At 50.6% G+C, this 17,808-nt stretch overlaps 1 protein-coding gene across 6 annotated transcripts in view; it reads left to right on the top strand.

The window, feature by feature from the left end:
* Nucleotides 1–17,808, top strand: part of FMNL3 (formin like 3) — a 53,935-nt gene that overhangs the window by 18,631 nt on the left and 17,496 nt on the right. For 5 of the 6 annotated variants that reach the window (XM_059185426.1, XM_059185427.1, XM_059185428.1 and 2 more), the window contains exons 2-4: nt 13,272–13,355; nt 15,354–15,434; nt 15,718–15,794. The exons of the other annotated variant lie outside the window; for it this stretch is intronic. In XM_059185426.1, coding sequence (XP_059041409.1) covers nt 13,272–13,355; nt 15,354–15,434; nt 15,718–15,794 — 242 coding nt within the window. The remainder of the gene's footprint in view (nt 1–13,271; nt 13,356–15,353; nt 15,435–15,717; nt 15,795–17,808) is intronic. 6 annotated transcript variants of the gene reach the window in all.

The raw sequence follows: 17,808 nt of genomic DNA on the forward strand, positions 1-17,808 counted from the left end.
ATGACTAAGACAGTGTCTGCCCCCAGGAGTGTAGTCTAAAGAGGGAGACAAACACACTAAACATGTAATTGCAATCTACAGTTTGGGAAGTGCAGCGGGATCGATAATGCAGGAGCATCTGGGGGCATGGAGGAGAGGTGGGGATCGGGGACTCCTGCCTGTGCGAGGAAATCAAGGTTGGCTAAAGGGATAATTAGGAGTTGGAGAGACATGTCGGAGAGAAAAAGCGTTCTGGGTAGAGGGGACAACTTGAGTAGAGGCAGCAAGGTGAGGCAGAGCAGATAGATATGTCAAGAATCCTTGTGCAGTGGCTCAGTGTTGTTGGAGTGTGAGGTGTCAGGCTGAGTGGTGGTGGGAGGGGAGGGTGCAGCGAGAGTGGTCAAGGCCTGGATGGTGTGGTGATGACAGTGGGAGCCTGAACGAGGGCTGGAGTGCGTGATGGAGACTGTGCAACAGAGTCGCCGGGTGGTTATGAAAAGAAATGTGGGGGACTTGACAACTGATTAGATTTGACCTTGGGAAGATGAACATGAGGAATATGGGGGGAATGAAGTATGCGCCCCCACCCCCCGCAGGTTTCTAGCTTGCTGGGACGAGTTAAATGGAGGTTGTGAATGCAGGAGAGAAAATAACAGAAGGAAACCCGATGAGGCTGGTTTGAGGCACGTGAGGTCATGGAGATTGTGGAAGTCAAGGGGAATGTCTAATGGGCAGTTGGATATTTAAAGATTTTATTTATTTAGTTGACACAGAGAGATCGATCATAAGTAGGCATAGAGGCAGGCGGGGTTGGGAGGGGGGAGCAGGTTCCCTGCTGAGCAGAGATTCCCAATGGCAGGGCTGGATCCTAGGACCCTGAGACCATCACCTGAGTCGAAGCAGAGGCTTAGCCCACTGAACCACCCAGGTGCCCCTGCAGTTGGGTTTTTAAAGCTGAAACTCAAAGGAGAAGTCTGGGATCGAAAGAAATACTTGACAATCATCAGTGTCTATTGGTCAAATAAAATTGGGGGCTGAAGCATTCTCTTGCCTTTTTTTCTGTCCCCACAGACAGCATAGCCCTTCAAGTGACTGGGAGGACAGACTTGCTAGAGGAGTCGTTAGTTGAGGGGGCCAAAAATAGAGATTTGTGGTAGAAATCAGACCTCAGGTTTGCGGGCTGCAGATTTAACCTGAGGAAGTCAGGAGACAATGGGGAAATAAGGGATTTGCGATGAGATCGAACACTAAAGACAGCTTAGCAAAACCTCTAAAAGGTTAGAGAAGTTGTCCCAGATCACTCAGCAACCCTTTGTCAATGACTCATTTGTATCTCCCCAAATTCTAGTCCCAGCTTTCCTGTGAATCTCCTGAGTGGTCGTTGGTATCTCGGTCTGATCTTTCAAAGGGGATGTGTGTGCAATTGCTCTAACCTAGAGAATTAAGAAACTTATAAATAAATATATTTAACCTATATTGTTCCACTCTATCAATATACTCTCACCTTGATGTATTTTAAAGGACTATGACACCTCAAGTCAGCTGTGACTCACCCCAGGTGCTGTTTATAGAGCCCTTCTCCCATGCCAGGTGCCATGCAAAATCCTTTTCATTCATTCATCCCTTCACTTAATTCTTATAAGGGGTAGATACCATAATTTGCATTTTTAGATGAAGAAACTTTAGTTCAAAGAAATTCAGTAATGGGCGCCTGGGCGGCTCAGTGAGTTAAGTAAGCCTCTGCCTTCAGCTCAGGTCATGGTCTCAGGGTCCTGGGATCTTTGAGCCCTGCATCGGGCTCTCTGCTCAGCAGGGAGCCTGTTCCCCTCTCTCTCTCTGCCTGCCTCTCTGCCTACTTGTGATCTCTGTCAAATAAATAAATAAAATCTTAAAAAAAAAAAAGAAAGAAAGAAAGAAAGAAATTCAGTAACTTTCCCACTATCTCTTAAAAAGTACCAGGATTCAAATCTAGGTCATTGTGATTGCAAAGTCCTTGCTGTTACCCATAGTACTCTGAATGCTTAAGATGCCATTTATACAAGGGCATTGTCACCATGTGGTGTTCAAGAAGGCAGTTCCCTTGTCTCTTTGCTCTGCAGGGTCTCCTTCTTACTCTGAGACGGAAGCCGTGAACTTGAGGTGCCTGGCACACCTTGTTTGGCTGGTTTTACCCCAGTTGTGCTGGGCAAGGAACCACTGTTTAATGATCAACCAAAGCCAGTCTGATGAATCCAGGTGACCTTCCCAAGTTAGAAATGGAGATTTTATTTATTTATTTATTTATTTTGGTAAAGAGATGGCAGGACATGGTAGAAAGAGCCACATTCTGGCAAAAGTTATGTTGGAGGCCATTTATCTGGATTTGAATCTGTGTTCTGCCACATTCTGTATGATCTCGAACCAGTTTGTTTCAGATTCTACATCCTCTCACCAATTAAACAGGCATAACAGTTCCCTGCAGAGGTTGTTGAAGGCAGTAAGGGAGATTATGGGAGTAAAAGTGCCTGGTGTGTACGAGATGCTCAGGAATGTTCTCCTCCACATCTGTGGCCCTGAGTGGAAACGGTTCTGAGGGGTCCAGACGTTGTAAAACACAGAGAAGAATCAAGATCTCTTTGGGTCATGGGGTGGTAACTCTCAGAAGGCTAACCCCAGAGAGATGCTGTTGTTGCTGTTTTTCTAGGGGGACGGTCAAACGAGACATAAAAAATCTGGGACACTCAAAGATGGAACTGGGGTGTGGGCACCCATGACACCTGTGTCAAGCTCTGGCCGTCCTTAAAGGCATGAGGGGGACCGTGTTGGGAAGACCGCTCATGGGGAAGAGCAGACTGGGGTCATTATGATTCCTCCCCTAAGAGGACAGGAACACGGCAGCCCTGAGGACAGACCCACATTTGAGAGCAATTGAGAAAGCAAGGAGACAGAAGACTTGGAGTGCTCTCCCGGGCTCATATCACTTGTGCCCATGCTGGGCCTCAGTTTATCCTTCCATAAAGCAGGAGTCGTGCCTGTCCCACATATCATCTGGAGGAAGGAAGGGATTCATTAAGTTTTATGGTTTGGTAATAAGCTCCTGGTTTTATAATGAGACTCCGGGAAAGCCAGAGCTGGGTCCCTCGCCCGTGTACTGGGTGAGATGGCGTGCTGCCCCCCAGCTGGCCTTTGCTGTCCACATGGCTGGCCCTCGGTGTCTACAGAGCTTCCTCTGGGAGCCAGACACTCTTGTCTAGGAAAAGTGTGTTCAAAGCAAAGTCTGTGCCCTCATGGAGCTTACAGCATAGTTTGGGAAATAGCACAAAATATGAAAGGTGAATAACAATATGAGACAGAAGTGATTTTTTTCCATGACATCTTGTAATTAAAGGATCTAGCACAGCACCTGGCCCAGAGCAGGTGTTTATAAACTGCAATATCCTTTCTTTGTAAATATATAGGAGTGACCACAAAGCAAAACGTGTCTTCCCGTTGGCACAGTGTGTGATAACATAGCGTTGTTGAAGGTGTGATTGAATACGATTGCCAATAGGAGGTGAAGGGCAGTAAACCTCGTGCAAGTTCAGAAGAAGGAGCAAATTCAGAGGAAGGAGCAGCGTGTGAACTCTGGGTGGTTTGGGGGGGCAGGGGAATCCGTGAGGAAGTTTGATTGTGTTGATCACAAAGGGTACATGCAATTTGAAAAGGCACAGAGAAGGCCTAATGTAATCCATTGCCTCATTGCATTGGGTTACAAGCTCAGGCTTTGAAGTCAGACCTGGGTTCAAATCCCGGCTCCACCCCATATTTGCTCTGTGAATATGGGCAGGTTCCACAGCCTTCCCAAGCCTTTGCTAACTCACCTCTAAAATGGGAGTAATGATAGTCCCAGCTTCATAGGCTTGTTGTGAGAATTCAATGAGATAATTCATGGATAGCTCTTATCACGGTTCTGTGAATAAATGGTAGCTTTTGTCATTATTACTATTTTCATTTTAATAGTGGCATCATTATTCTCTTCATGGCCACCTGATTACCTTAGCTCCTAAGCCCCTTTGTCTTCAGACTGTTCCCCGCCTACAATAATTTCCTCCTATACACTGTCATTTCATCTCTGCAAATCACTTAGGGCCTTCTGGACTTTTTAGGATGTTTTGCACTTCCATGTCATAGAGATGCTGTCTCCTTGCCTAGAATATCACCATCTTCCCCTCCTTCATTGCCTTTGCCTGACTCCCTCTGCCTGATGTTTAAGATTAAATCCTCCAGGGCGCCTGGGTGGCTCAGTCATTAAGTGGCTACCTTCGGCTCAGGTCATGATCCCAGGGTCCTGGGATCGAGGCCCACATCGGGGTCCTTGCTCATGAAGAAGCCTGCTTTTCCCTCTCCCACTCCCCTTCTTGTGTTCCCTCTCTGTCTCTGTCAAATAAATAAATAAAATCTTAAAAAAAAAAAAAAAAGATTAAGTCCTCCAGGGTCTCTTCCGGGAAGCCTTCCTTGATTCCTCTGTCCAATTAGATGTTGCCTCCCCAGGTTCCCACAGGGCCATGCACCGCTCTGTCCCAGCAGTGCTACCTACACTCACCCCTGCTTTGCTCATCTACCTTGCTCTCTGGATACAAACTTCCTGAATGGAGGGATCCCACCCTATTTATTTTAATATTTCCAGCTCTAAGCTTAGTGCTTGGTGTATGGTTGTTTTCCAGCTATGTGCCAAATAAAAAAAACCCAAGCAAAAACACATTGCTAGCATTCTTTTTTTTTTTTTTAAAGATTTTATTTATTTATTTGACAGAGATCACAAGTAGGCAGAGAGGCAGGCAGAGAGAGAGGAGGAAGCAGACTCCCCGCTGAGCGGAGAGCCCGATGCGGGGTTCGATCCCAGGACCCTGGGACCATGACCTGAGCCGAAGGCAGAGGCTTTAACCCACTGAGCCACCCAGGCACCCCCATTGCTAGCATTCTATGTAACATTTACTACCTAGGTTCTGATTTAAATGCTTTACATATAGTAAATAAATAATTTACATATATTAACAGATTTTATCATCAGAGCAACCATACGAAGGAGATAGTATTTCTACCTCCATAGATGAGGCAACTGAGGCTCATAGAGGTTAAATGATGCTCTCAAGGCCACATATCTAGTAAATGGTAAAGTCAGGATTCATGCTAGGGCGGTATGGCCCATCAGTCACTGCTTTAACCACACTCAGAGGTTATGATAGGATATTTATTGGATGTCCAAGAAAAGGCAAGATATTCACCATAAATCACAGCTCTCTGACTACATTTTTAAGGCTTAGTACATGTGTGGAGAACTGTTGGGGGAGGGGGTGGGAATCTTACCACTTATGAAAGATTTGCTGGCAAAGGTAGGATCCCACCTATTTTGAATTGAAGGCGAGGCATTGCTGACAGTTGGGAATGATCTCTCTGGGGTGTCGTGGAGCAGAACACTTAAAAATAGGAGGAAGAGGAATATATGCATGGGGAAATTCAACTTGCCCAATATTTATAGAGCACTACTGTGGTAAATAATCTGGTGGTAATCCCAGGGCTGGAGAGCCTAGGGTCTAGCAGGCTCTAAGATGAGGCCGATTAAAAAGAAGGGCAGGAGAGTGGCTCAGATTTATGGCATGAACTGAAGGACAGAGTTGAAATTCTGAATGAGGAGTGGGAGCTTGCTGAGGGAGATGCAGCAAATAAAGAAAGTGATTTGGGCTATATTAAATTAGATGATAGGAGAGAGAGCCCAGAAATAGGAAAGACAATAGTGAGAAATTGGGTACTCCCCTCCAAAAATAACCAGGGGCCAAAAAAGAACTTGGTGGTAGGAGGAGAAGTAGTAGCAGGATAAATCAGTTACTAATTAAGCACCTGCACATGATTCACAAAGGGATAAGGCATGACCCCTACCCTCAAGGAATTCATGTTCTCGTTGTGAATAGAGGAAACACACACATGAATGACACTACAGGGAAGACATTTAATTTGGGCTAAAGTCCATGATATCAGTGACCAAGTATTTTCTTTCTTGTTGTTTCATCTATCTGGACTTCATTTCCAAGGTCACTTCATGGTCCAGAATAGCTATTAAAGTTCCAGCCATTACCTCTGCATTTCAGATCTCCTTCCCCAGCTGGAAGCAGAAAGGGGAAAAGAAGGGTATGCTCCTTCCCCTTAATGACACCTGTCAGAAATTGTACACACTACTTCTGTTTCTGTCCTATATAGTCACATAGCCGTACCTAAATTCAAGGGAAGATGAGAAATACATCAATTCTGGGCTGCCAAGTACTCAAGTGAACACTGGAGATTCATTACTCAGGAAGATGAGGACAAGAGGGTGAGGGATAACAAGGTCTCTGCCATTTCATTCTTCATGTATGATTAGGCTTTGGAGCTCACAAGAGGGGCTGATGATTTAGGTTGGGTGGTCACAGAGCTGATGGATTTTGAGTCAGTCATAGGTAGGGATTCAGAAGATTGGGGAAACATCAGTTACAAGCAGCTCCTATGGCAAGCATGGCTGTTCCAGGAGAAAGTCCAGAAGAGGACAAGGCTGGTCAGAGGACAAGGGGCCAGCCTGCGGGAGAATCTTATCTCTGAAGCTCTTTCTTATTTTAAGATGCTAAGAACAGCAGGCCAAGGAGTTCAGACGGTTTTTTGTTTAAATGATTAAGGAGTCAGAGAAGAGTTCTGTCAGAACTGAGAAGAGAGGTGATTTCTCTTAGAAGCTGAGAAGTTGAGAAATTTCACTATGTGCAGGTTGGTGGGAAAGAGGGCTGGAAGCAGGAAACAGGGATGCTAGCTGGAGGATTATCCTAGAATGTCAGGAGTAAACAATAAGGGCCTATCTGATGGTGACACTGGGAATGGAAGGGAAGGTATGGATGCGAGGCCCTGGGAGGGGCACATACTGGGTCTCAGTGAGTAACAGGTGATGGTCTGGGGAGAGAGGAAAATGCTCGTTGTGGGATGTTGTGTCCTCTGAGAGGCAGCGCTGCCTCTCAGGGTTCCCCAGGCAGGAGGGGAAAATCTCATGAGGAGAAGGGGGGACACTGGTTGGCCACAGAGAGAATGGGAGGCTCTGCCCCAAGCCTCCTCAGCTTTGGAAACCCAGCTGCCCCCAGCAGAATAGTTTCCATTTTGCGTAACTGGGGAGTGTGTGGGTCTGGCTAACCGCGAGGAGGGGCTGAGGAGCCAGCAGACAGATCAGGTTGCTGTGGCAGTGGCTGTTCAGCAAGGGCCTGGGGGCTCAGTTGGGAATAGCTAACATGAGTTCCTCTCTGTGAGCTTGTGTGCATCCTGATGGAGGAGGCCAGAAGGGATGGCCTCACCTGGCAGCTGGGGGCCAGGTTACCTACAGAGGTTATCTGATATCAGGTGTGAGGCCTCCAGTGTGATAGAGGTAGACCTGGGGGTTTTGCTGGCATCTGGGAGATGGCCAAATTCCTTTGCCTTCTCAGGATCCACTGGAAGGGTCCTCCAGGGTGAAGAAGAGGCCTCCGGGATACGGTCGTATTTGGGAAAAAGCCACCTCTTTGATGCTGGCCTTCGAGGGCCTCTCCTTCCTCGGACTTCCCTGGTGTGAGTTGCAGAGTTCAGCCTGAGACATCTGGTGAATCCATCTCTTTTTCCTCCAGGCTGCTCAGGGACTTGGCCCATAACTGCTCAGCAAGTCATTTCTGGTTATAGAGTCATCAGTGACCACAGAAGCACGTTCTCCAGACAGGGCTCGAGTCTATGCAAGCTGGCTTTCCCCTGGCAGCTTGTCCCGAGTGACAGCTCCAAGTCAACAAAAACAGGAGGCTAGGCATAGCCACTGTGGACACTCAAGTCAAGGAGCACCCTCTTGTGATGTCTTCTGTCATGCGGTACCCCAGCACCTTTCCCATAAGTGTAACAGGGCAGCTCAGGCCTCGAGGAAGCTGTGTGTGGCTAGAGTTGGGTCCTGTGCAGGGTCTTGCAGCCAGAAGGAGATGAGGAACAGAGGGAGCCCTGGTGCTGAGGCTGTGGGGTGCGGCAGCACCAGGGCTGGAGGCCTGGAGCCCATCCCTTCCCATCCTTGAACTGTCTGATGTGCAGGGTCCGAGGGAAGTGTTCGCCCCCACTCCATCTGGGTGGGGAGGGCTGCCTCTCCCTCCAGCCAAGTGTCCTAAACCTGGTTTAGGTTGCCTTTCTGCCACAGGATATAGTTCTTCTCCCGGAACCTTTCACAGTTGGCTCCGGTTCATTCCAGGCTGTCTCAAGCGATCATCTCCGAACCTAAGGTCTGGAAAGACGGACCGGAGGGAGGGAGGGAGGTCAAGATAGCTGTCCTGAGCCTCATTTTCTGGCTGGCAGGGAGACCTGGCCCCCTCTCGCTCCGCTTCCTCCCCTGCCTGACTCCTGCCAGTCACGGGACTGGGGAAAAGAGGGGGCGTGTTTGGAGGGCCTGCTCTGCTTCCCGGATCCGGACATAATGAATGTCAGCTATTGGATCTGTGATCAAACTCTGATTTTTTTTGGTTTCTTTTACACAGGATTACAGTTTGACCCCGGTGGAGGCTACGGCGGGGGGGGGGGGGGGGCGGCCAGGAGTTGCTGCGCGGAAAGGAGATAAACAGTGACGCCGAGGCGGCCTGGGCGTAGGCAGTGGGCGGGGCCAGCGGCTGCTGTCTGGGCGGGCTGGGCGGAGGACTCCCGCCCTGCACCCTGGCCAGCTGGCTTGTGTTAAAGCGCTGGCTGAAAATAACTCTCATTGTCTGGGAGCTGCTACTGCAGCGGGGCTGGCTGTGGCCGCCGAGGGGGCCAAGGCGGCAGGAGCTGGTACCTCCCACCTCCTTGAGCTCTTGCCCTTTGGGAGCAGTGCCCAGCTGGCCACAGCTGTGCCTCCTGCCCACCAGTAAAGATACGTGGAGGGCAGGGCGAGCTGGGCCACTCCTAGTACTCTGTCCTTTTGGCAACTGGGGACGGGCCTTTGTGCCTGGTGTTGCTTGCTTTGCTATTGGCTTGGGCAGGACTATTGGTTTGTGAGGGAACGCAGGGCATAGACACAGGGCTCCAGCTCCACCTACAGCCATCTCCTGGGCTCCCCAACCTTGTGCCTCCTCACCACATTCTGCTTCTGCTCATCTGTACCGTGGGCTGATCTGTAGGTGCCCAAGAGGACTTGTTGGCAGCTGTGGCCAGGGGCTCAGCAGCAGGTGGTGCCCAGGACGTCGTCTCATTTAGTCTCTGGGGAAGTTCTAGATTCAGCTTTCCAGGCTCACCAACCCCACAGGCTGAGTATGGGGACTGGGCCTACCACACATGGGAGACATGTTAGCCATAAGGGACCTGGTGGGAATATGGTTTTGAGGGGGAAAATATGAAGAAAACCAACTCACATTCTGAATTTGCTCAGAATAAACAGTCCCCGCCTGCCTTCCCTAAAGCCTCCAGAATCCCCTTCACGGGAAAATTTCACACATCCCTCTTCCTGCCTCTCAGCAGAGCCTTGCCATTTCTGTTCCTAAGACTCACCGTGATTGACTGGGACCAACAGAAACAGTTGGGAGTTTTTGGTGGTTCCTACTTCTGTTGGTTGGGTTTTCCCCAGGCCCAGCCGGAGGAGGCTGACAGTCAGGGGTGAGTTCCAGAGCAGGGACCCACACCTTCTAAGGAAACTCCAACCCCACCGGCATTTCCCTTCCCCTGCCATGGGAAGGAAACGAGGAGGGGCTAACGGGCTACGGGTACAGAGCAGGAAAGGGAAGGGAACCTCTGTGACCAGAGCCACCTTCCTCCTCCTTGACTTCACGGGGTCTGACAGGACTTGGGTGGGGAGTAAGGAAGCCTTGTTCCCACAGAACCCAGGAGAGGTTTAGGCACTGAGCAAGGCTCTGTGCCTGACCTCAAACTGGCAGTAAACCTAACAGCCCTGCTGGAGAAGCGTCAGATCCTCCCCTTTCTGCTTCTTCCCGTTATAGGTTTTTATTATTAGATTTCTGGCTGGTTGTTCTGATGTCTCAGAATCAGTCTCCGAGTTGCTTTCAGTGTAAGTTCATCTTCCCTTTCACCCCCCATCTCTCCGGGGTCTCTTTTCTCGAGGATGTTGGTATTTAACTACCTCCTAGTCTTAGGGTTGGTGAGAGGTGTGGGGGTTGGGGGTAGGGGCAATGGGTGGCTGTGTCCTGAGTGGTTGAGAAGCAGCACTGAAGGAGGGACAGAGGCAGAGACTGAGACAACCCAGAAGCAGGGAAACAAGAACAATACCCGAGATTTTCAGGAGGAAGGGGAAGAAGACAGTGGAACACCCACGGTGTTCCAGACACATCCAGATATAAAATATTTATCATTTAATCCTCATAAACCCCTGTGAAATAATGAGATTATCTCCATTTTATGGATGAGCTCTGAAGAGCGCACAGTTGATCTTGGGCCCTCTGACTCCTGTTTTCAGTGCCTCTGCTTCAAGACAGTTGTGCCGCCCCCTTCTGGTCAGCAAGGGTCTCAGTGAGCAATTAGCAAGGACTGAGCCTGGCTCCTCCCTTACGAGAGCTCACTATCTCTATGGAACCACTCAACAAAAGTGTCAAGGAAACGCACCTTTGATGGAGACAGGAATGTGTCACGTTTGTCCCCGTGACACTGGCTGTCCCCGGAACTCAGGATGTCAGAGCCCTGCTGGGCTCATGCCTGTTATCGGGTAGCTGCAGAAGCCCCAGGGCCCTTGTCTGTCACCCAGAGAAGTCCGCGGTGGGTGGGTACGGACTCTGTGTGCTAGTAGTGCTGGTGGCAGGGGGAGGGGGGAATCCCCCTCCCCACTTCCTTCCCGTCACACTTGGGCCCCCAAAAAACAGAGAAGCCAGCATCACTGCCCAGAAAGTGCCACCGAAAGCTCGAGCCTGGAGCTTGTGGGCCTGTGGTCAGAGCTGATTCATACATCTACCACCCCTGTCCATACTCCTAGAGGGGTGGGCGTCTCTCCTGGGCATCTAAAGGTTGAACCCTGGTATGCCTTTTCCACTTTTCCGTGCTCTTGGGCTAGGGCTCCCAAAGGGGGTGACTTTGTTCCATCTTCAAAGCCCCTGGGGCACCAGACATTTTCTCCCCAGTTCGCCTTGTGGGGTAGTGTGAGGCTGCAGCAGCTGACAGCCGGTGGCTGAGGAAGTTGGTGTAGACCGGATGTGATGTCTGCCGCAGCAGCGGCAGGCTTCCCCCTTCTCCGCCAGTCTCTTTCTTCCAGGGGGGACAACTATTTCTATTTCCATGGCACAGACTTGGGGGAGAAATAGGCAGAAGACAACAAAGGGCTTGAGATGTGCACAGAGCCAGATCCAGGCCCGAGGTCTGTGTCTTCTCTGCTCTCACTTGGGCTTAGCCAGCAGCAGCCTGGCTACAGTTGGGAGGGAGACCTTGGTCTGGGCTCACCTTTGACTTTGGGGTCCCTGTTTTGTTGTGGCTTCCTGACCCTGTCCTCTTCTCCACACAGACAGGCTGCGAATGGCCCTGAGCCAAGTAGTTTCAGAGAGAACAAAACATTTGTGATTGTATTTGCCCAACCAGCCGTCCCTACTGCATCAGGGTGGGGGGGGGGGTTGATTAGCCCCTCTTTCCTGCAGGAGTGCAGGTAGACTCACAGGGCAGCAGAAACTGAAGAGGGGTGTAATGCGGGATCCTCTTCCCCTTCTTGTCTTCTCTCTCTTGCCCCATTTTGGCTTATATCTAAAAACTGAGCAAAAATCCCAACTATTCTCCTTTTTTGAGCTTTAGTGACCGGGTTTCTGGCCCAGAGCTGGGCCCATTACTCAGAACCAGGATGCCTTAACCTTATATATACCGTCTACTTCCTCGCCACTAGACGCCTATCAGAGTATTAGACATCATCAGGGGTTGGAGACCATATGAATAGACACCGTCCTTGGGGGGCTAGATGAGTGTCTAGCTAGTTAATAGAGTGTGTGTAGACAAATGCATAATATGTCTAACAGAAATAAATGATATTTAAGGTTTGTCTCTCAGATTCTTAGAAAATGCAAGGCCCACTCCTAGCATGTTTCCACTTCTGGAATAACACAGGGCTTGTGTGTCTCCTCGGAATCCTGGGTGCACACAATTCATGTCCCCAGGGATGAGAATGTCAAGGAGTGGGCAGATGTAAACATTGGCCATGCTTGGGTGCCCGGGGAGTTAGAGCTGAACTTGGAGCAGTGAGTAGTGTGGGGAGAGAGAGAGAGAGGAGGGGAAGGCCTTCCAGGTGGTCTGCGGCGGGCTCGGAGGAGAGGCTGGATTTGTGGGAAGTCACATGGGTTATCAGACAGCTATCATACTTCAGGTAGGAGATCATATTTGATTCAGGAGTATGGGCACTAGGGGCAGGTGCAACGATCTGCCTTTAGAGGCAAAGGCTGTGACCTGCAGCCCCAGTGGCTAGAAGAGAAGCTTGGCTGGGTGTGGAGGGGAAGGTAGGGCTGCTGGCCTGCATAGCACTAGCCCATGGGTGCCTTGGGCTTCCCTCACTCATGCCCGCTTTTATTCCTTTATTCATTCAGCAAACAGTAGTGAGCAAAATAAGATAACTCTTGGTCTGCCTTCTGTATTCCAGGTTAGAGTGTCTTTCAGGAAGGGATTGGGACACTTTCCTGTGTCTTCATTAATTGGGAAGTGTGTCATAAGTAACTTGTTACTAAAAAATTAAAGAACTGAAATTTTGTAAATTTTTTCCTTAAAAAAATGAGCTGTTATCTTTATATCAGTATCCTTCTCAGGCACTTGCATCCTGATATGGGGCAAAGGGGTAGACTCGTGGCATCCACATAGGCTGTGGCTGGCCCGACGTCCACCCACGGTCGTGTATGATACAGGAAGGCCAGGCATCCCTCTGGCTGTGGGGGAGAAGCAGATTGAAAGTTGCTGTTCTAGACAAGTAGCTTTCAAACTTTTTTGCCCTGTCCCAAGTTAAGAAACACATTTTATGGCATGACTGGTGTGTGTGCCTATGTATATGTATATACTTAAAATAGAAAAGAAACAAAAGCTTTGTGAAACACTGCATTTCCTACTTGGAGGGATTTCTCCTATCTTCTAGCCTCTTCGGTTTTAATGTTTGTTTTCATTCAAAATAAAGTTAATCTTAACTCACTAAATTGGAAAACCAAACTCAACCAAACTGAACTAAATATGAAGGGGGGAGGCAAGACCGTCGCGCCTCTCCGAGCCCTCCTTATCAGTCACAGAGTGTTAAGGTGAAGCCCAGGGCCCAGGAGGGGAAAGGCCTGCATGCTATCCCCTTCTCTCCTCTGGGTGCAGGGAGTTATCAACCCTGTTGACTCAGGTTCTCTCCTCAGAGCTCCATGAACCTGCCTCCCGACAAGGCCCGGCTCCTGCGGCAGTATGACAATGAGAAGAAGTGGGATCTGATCTGTGACCAGGTACGGGGTTTGGGGCGAGGCTCAGGAGTAGGAGCTGTTTCTTGGACTGGACAAGGCAGCAGGGCCAAAGGCACTGACCGCAGCCCTGGGGTCCCTTGAGAAACCCTTGCCTGGGCTTGGCCTCAGTCCGTGCTCACTTCTTGTACCAAGAGGGTTCTCTTTACAGACACAGGGCTGGCAGGCCAAGTTCCCCTCTGAATCCTGCAAAGAGCTGTCCTGGTTTCCTCCTGATGGGCAGCAGCCTGAAGGAAGTTTGTGTAGGTCCTGCTGGCTGTCTGCAGAGGAGTTGGGTGTCTTTCCCAATAGAGCTTGTTTCTGCCTTTTTCCAGGGTGAGAGCCCTGCCTGGCAGGGTAGACCAAAGGATCTTCTCTCTCTCTTGCTCTGCCCCAGCCCTGGCACCTCAGGTTTTTCTCATTATTGACAGGCATCTGAGAATGAGCAGACCGAGTCCTCTGTTATCTTCTGTTCCCAAATCTCAAAATATGAGGATTGGAAGCTCTCCCTACATGAACAGTGTTTCAAGCTGGAAGAGATTACAGAGATTATTACTTAGCTCGGAACTGAGACCCAGGACCCATGGCCTGGCTCTTTACCCTGCATGCATTTAAATTTCACAAGTCATGAGTTTCTGAACTTGGACAGGCCTGTCTGCATAGCTAGGAGAGTCCGCTTTTACTTCCTTACCTCTTGGGAGGCATGGAAACTTCGCCTGGCATGCTCACAGATTGACGATTTCTTTTCAAGCCCCGAACAGAACCAGAATAGCTAACATTTATTAAGTACTTACGGGGGACCAAGGACTTATATATACTGAAATATCTCATTTAATCCTCACAAAACCCCCCTGAAGAAAGTGCTGTTACATTTTATGGATGAAGAACTTGCGGCTCAGTTCCGTGCCTGACACTGGCACCAGGGCAAAGCAGCCAACCCCATCTGTGCTAGCTGTTATGTTCCGCTGCCCCCCAAATCAGGCTGCTTGACCTGAGGTGGAATTATGCTTGAGACCTCCTTGTCCTGTTCCCCACTTCTTCAGGGAAGGCCCGTTTCCTCGTGTTCTGCATTAAGCAGATCTGGCAAGCTTGATGACCCTTGCTTGGGATTGGACAACAGTCACCTGTTGGCACTGAGTATCTTTAATTGATGATCTCCCAGTCTTTTCCAGGTCGCCTAATTTTGACTCTTATTCACACCTTACTTTTTGCTTTCATTTTGTGTTTAGGTTCTGTTTGCTAACATGAGATCATTCTCCCTGAGCCCCGTGTCGCTCCCTCCACCCCTCAACTCTGCAGATATCTCAGTGGTGAAGGCCCTAATAGGACCAGAACGCTGAAGAGTTTTCCCTGAGTTTTCTCTGGGGTCTGATGCGGGGGTTGGACCAAAACGGGGAAGGCAGAGTCCCATGATCCTGTGCTCTTTGTGGAAGGGGATCGAGGGATGACCTTGCCAAAAGCAGGTTTAGCATTTGAGGTTGCCTCGATGGTTGGGGCCCAGGGCCTGAGGTCTGGGAAAGGAACAGAACGTGTGTTCCAGCCCTGAATTTGTTAGTGCTACAAAGCCAGTGCAACCCCAAGTCTGGGTTTAGGGCTGAAGAGGTTGCATTCTATGAAGCCTCGCTCCTCTCTCCATGGCCCTCCTAGTCCCGGGCCATCAGTCAGTTAGGCAGTGGACATCATTTCTCAATTGTTCCATTATTTTGGTGTTAGCAGCTCTTTAATCTCCACATCTTAGCAAGCAGCAGGCTCTTAAAATAATTTTCAACATAGAAAAATATTTTAGGCTCAGAGATCACTAATCAGAGAAGGGGAAGATGGCAGTAGATGAGAAGTGCCTGAAAATAAGTCAAGGAAGAGAGCCTCTGGCTGGATGATGTTAGGGGCCAGCTGACAACTTGAGGAGTCTGGGTCCCCTCACACTGAACGTCATCAGGGTTTGACTTCCTTGACACTCTCCTCAAACTGTGGGTGTCTGTGCACACACGCATGTTTCCCTCACAGGAACGGTTCCAGGTGAAGAATCCTCCCCACACTTACATCCAGAAACTCCAGAGCTTCTTGGACCCCAGCGTAACCCGGAAGGTGAAGCGTGAGGCAGGGAGGCCCCACCTTGCTGCCCCTTATAGTCCTGTGGGGTTTGGGGGGCAGACCCTGTGACTGGGGGTGGGACATCTGCTTCTGGGCAATGGGAGTTGGGTTTCTGGGTTCTGAGGCCATGGGCCTAGAGTGGCTGGCTCCTCACAGAGGGAAGGCTTGTACCTGCCCTCTCGCGTCCCCTCCCTTTCCTTTTCTACCCCTTTTGTTTGTGCTGTAAACTTGGATGGGGGGGGCGCTCCAATAGTGACAGGAAATTCCATGTTTACAGAAGTTCAGGAGGAGAGTGCAGGAGTCAACCAAAGTACTGAGGGAGCTGGAGATCTCACTTCGCACCAACCACATTGGGTGAGTCAGAATCGGCCATCAGGATCCGGCGTCTCTGAGGATGGGTGGCTTGTTGATCTCCCGGCCATGAGGCACGGTCGCCCCTTGAACGACTTTGGGTTCCCCAGAACTTCAGAGTGCTCTTTTTCTGGCTTTTCTCCCTTTTGACTCTGCCAGCTGCTGACTAGATGCTGTTGGCAAGCTGGGGGCCTCTCCTGGGGTCTTCAGCCTGTGGCTTTAAGTAGACGACATTCCTGTCGCAGCTGAGACTCAGTCTGCCTGTGGCCTGGGGGTGGTCCAAGGGAGGCCCAGAGAGTGCTGGAGATGGGGGAGCACATTACATTGGGTAGCTGAGACCTCGTTCCCAGACTGTGTGGTGCCCAGAAGACTGTTTTCTTGATTGCAAGACCATCTCAGTTCAGGAGCAGAAGCAGCTTCCTAGGGCACCTAGAAAGTAGATCAAAGGCAGTGGGGGCCAGGAATCGAACATTTCCTGCATCTACAGACCGTGGTATCACCAGCCTATTAACAGGTCCCTAGGAACGGCGTGGGTCTTGTTTGCTAGTCTCTGAGTGGGGAACCCGAACTTGCTGAACAAGCCAGAGGCTAATGCGTAAGGTACAGTGACAGATGGCAAGTGGTCTCGGTTTTCTAAAACTGTAACCAGTCAGAGTATATGTAGTGAAAGTGAGAGCAAGATAGAGACAGAGAGAGTGTACACAGAGGATATCAAGGGAAACCTGATGGAGGACGGCAGGCGGGGCCACAATCCTGACCGGGGGGCCTGGCACAGATACTGAGAGCTCACAGGAGTGAGAAGTAGAGCTTGGGGTGGAGGAGAGGGTGGTTGGGCAGGTGCCGTCCCCAGGGTCCTGGGCTTCCTGAGAGCAGGGGTAGAAAGAGCCAAATAACGTCATCTGCCTTTCCCCTCCTGCCCATTTGTCCACACTGGGCTGGGCCTGCCTGGGCTCTCAGAGAGGCTACCTGTTTGCAGCCAGCTGCCGAGGCAGCAGTCATGGGGGAAATGGCACAGGACAGAACAGGAAAGGGATAGTTCCTGGCCTCAGCAGCTGTGCCTGGTGGCCAGAATTGGCTTCCACACCCCATCCATGAACCAGAGTGAAAGCTGACATGCTAGCAAACGTGAAACTCAGCTTCCTGCTGTATGTGGTGAGTCCTCACAGAAGGAGTGGCAGGGCCTCCTCAGCTAGCCTGTGTGTGAGAGGGGAGGTGATGGGGCAGTGAGACAGAGAGTGACTCCAAATCCCACCTACCGTCCTCCACACCACCCTGCAGGACCTACTACTCCCCTCCCCTCCCTCTCAGGCCTTCTGTTCTTTCTTAGTAAGTCTTGGTCACAAGAGGATGGAGCCCATTCTTCACAGGAGAGGACCCCAGAGCCGTGTGCGACACTCCCCTCTGCTCACCCTTTCTACCTGGGGCCTGCCTCTCTGGCCACCGGCCAGGAGCTGGGGCGAGAGCAGCGTGGTTCCCAGGCCTGGGGCCTCTTGGCAGCTGGCACACGAGTTAGAGGTCTGGACCTGGCCCTCGGTTCCCAGGGAACAGTTTGGCGTCTGGCATTTTAGGAGCTCCTGTCTGTCGTCTGAACTGTGGCTTCTCCGGGCAGTTATGTGGGAGGGTCAGGCTCCTTCCCAGATTCCTAGGCAAGAAGAGTTTGTCAGGCTGTCGGGCCAGGGTGTGGGTGCTCCCGGGTGGTAGGAGCCCAGGGCAAGGAGGGGAGAGGAGGCTCCTGCTTCTGTCCCAGCCTGATCCGCCCCACGACCTGCCGGAGCCTGGTGTATAGGGCCAGCCCAATGGGAACTCCGGCCCTGGAGCTGGATGGGCTGGGAAGTGGGATTCCAGAGCCTCACCAGCTCCTCCTCTCTCGGGTTTGTATTGGTTTCTCTGCCTTGCTGAAGTGCCCTTTAACCTCTCCTCAAAGTGTCAAGATCCCGAAAATAGCAGTGTAGACTCAGACAGGAAATGAGAAGGGGGTGGGGAGCTGGAGAGCAGACAGACAGGAAACGGGAGGCCT

Source organism: Mustela lutreola, chromosome 8 (genome assembly GCF_030435805.1).
Source record: "Mustela lutreola isolate mMusLut2 chromosome 8, mMusLut2.pri, whole genome shotgun sequence".
Classification (NCBI taxonomy): Eukaryota; Metazoa; Chordata; class Mammalia; order Carnivora; family Mustelidae; genus Mustela; species Mustela lutreola.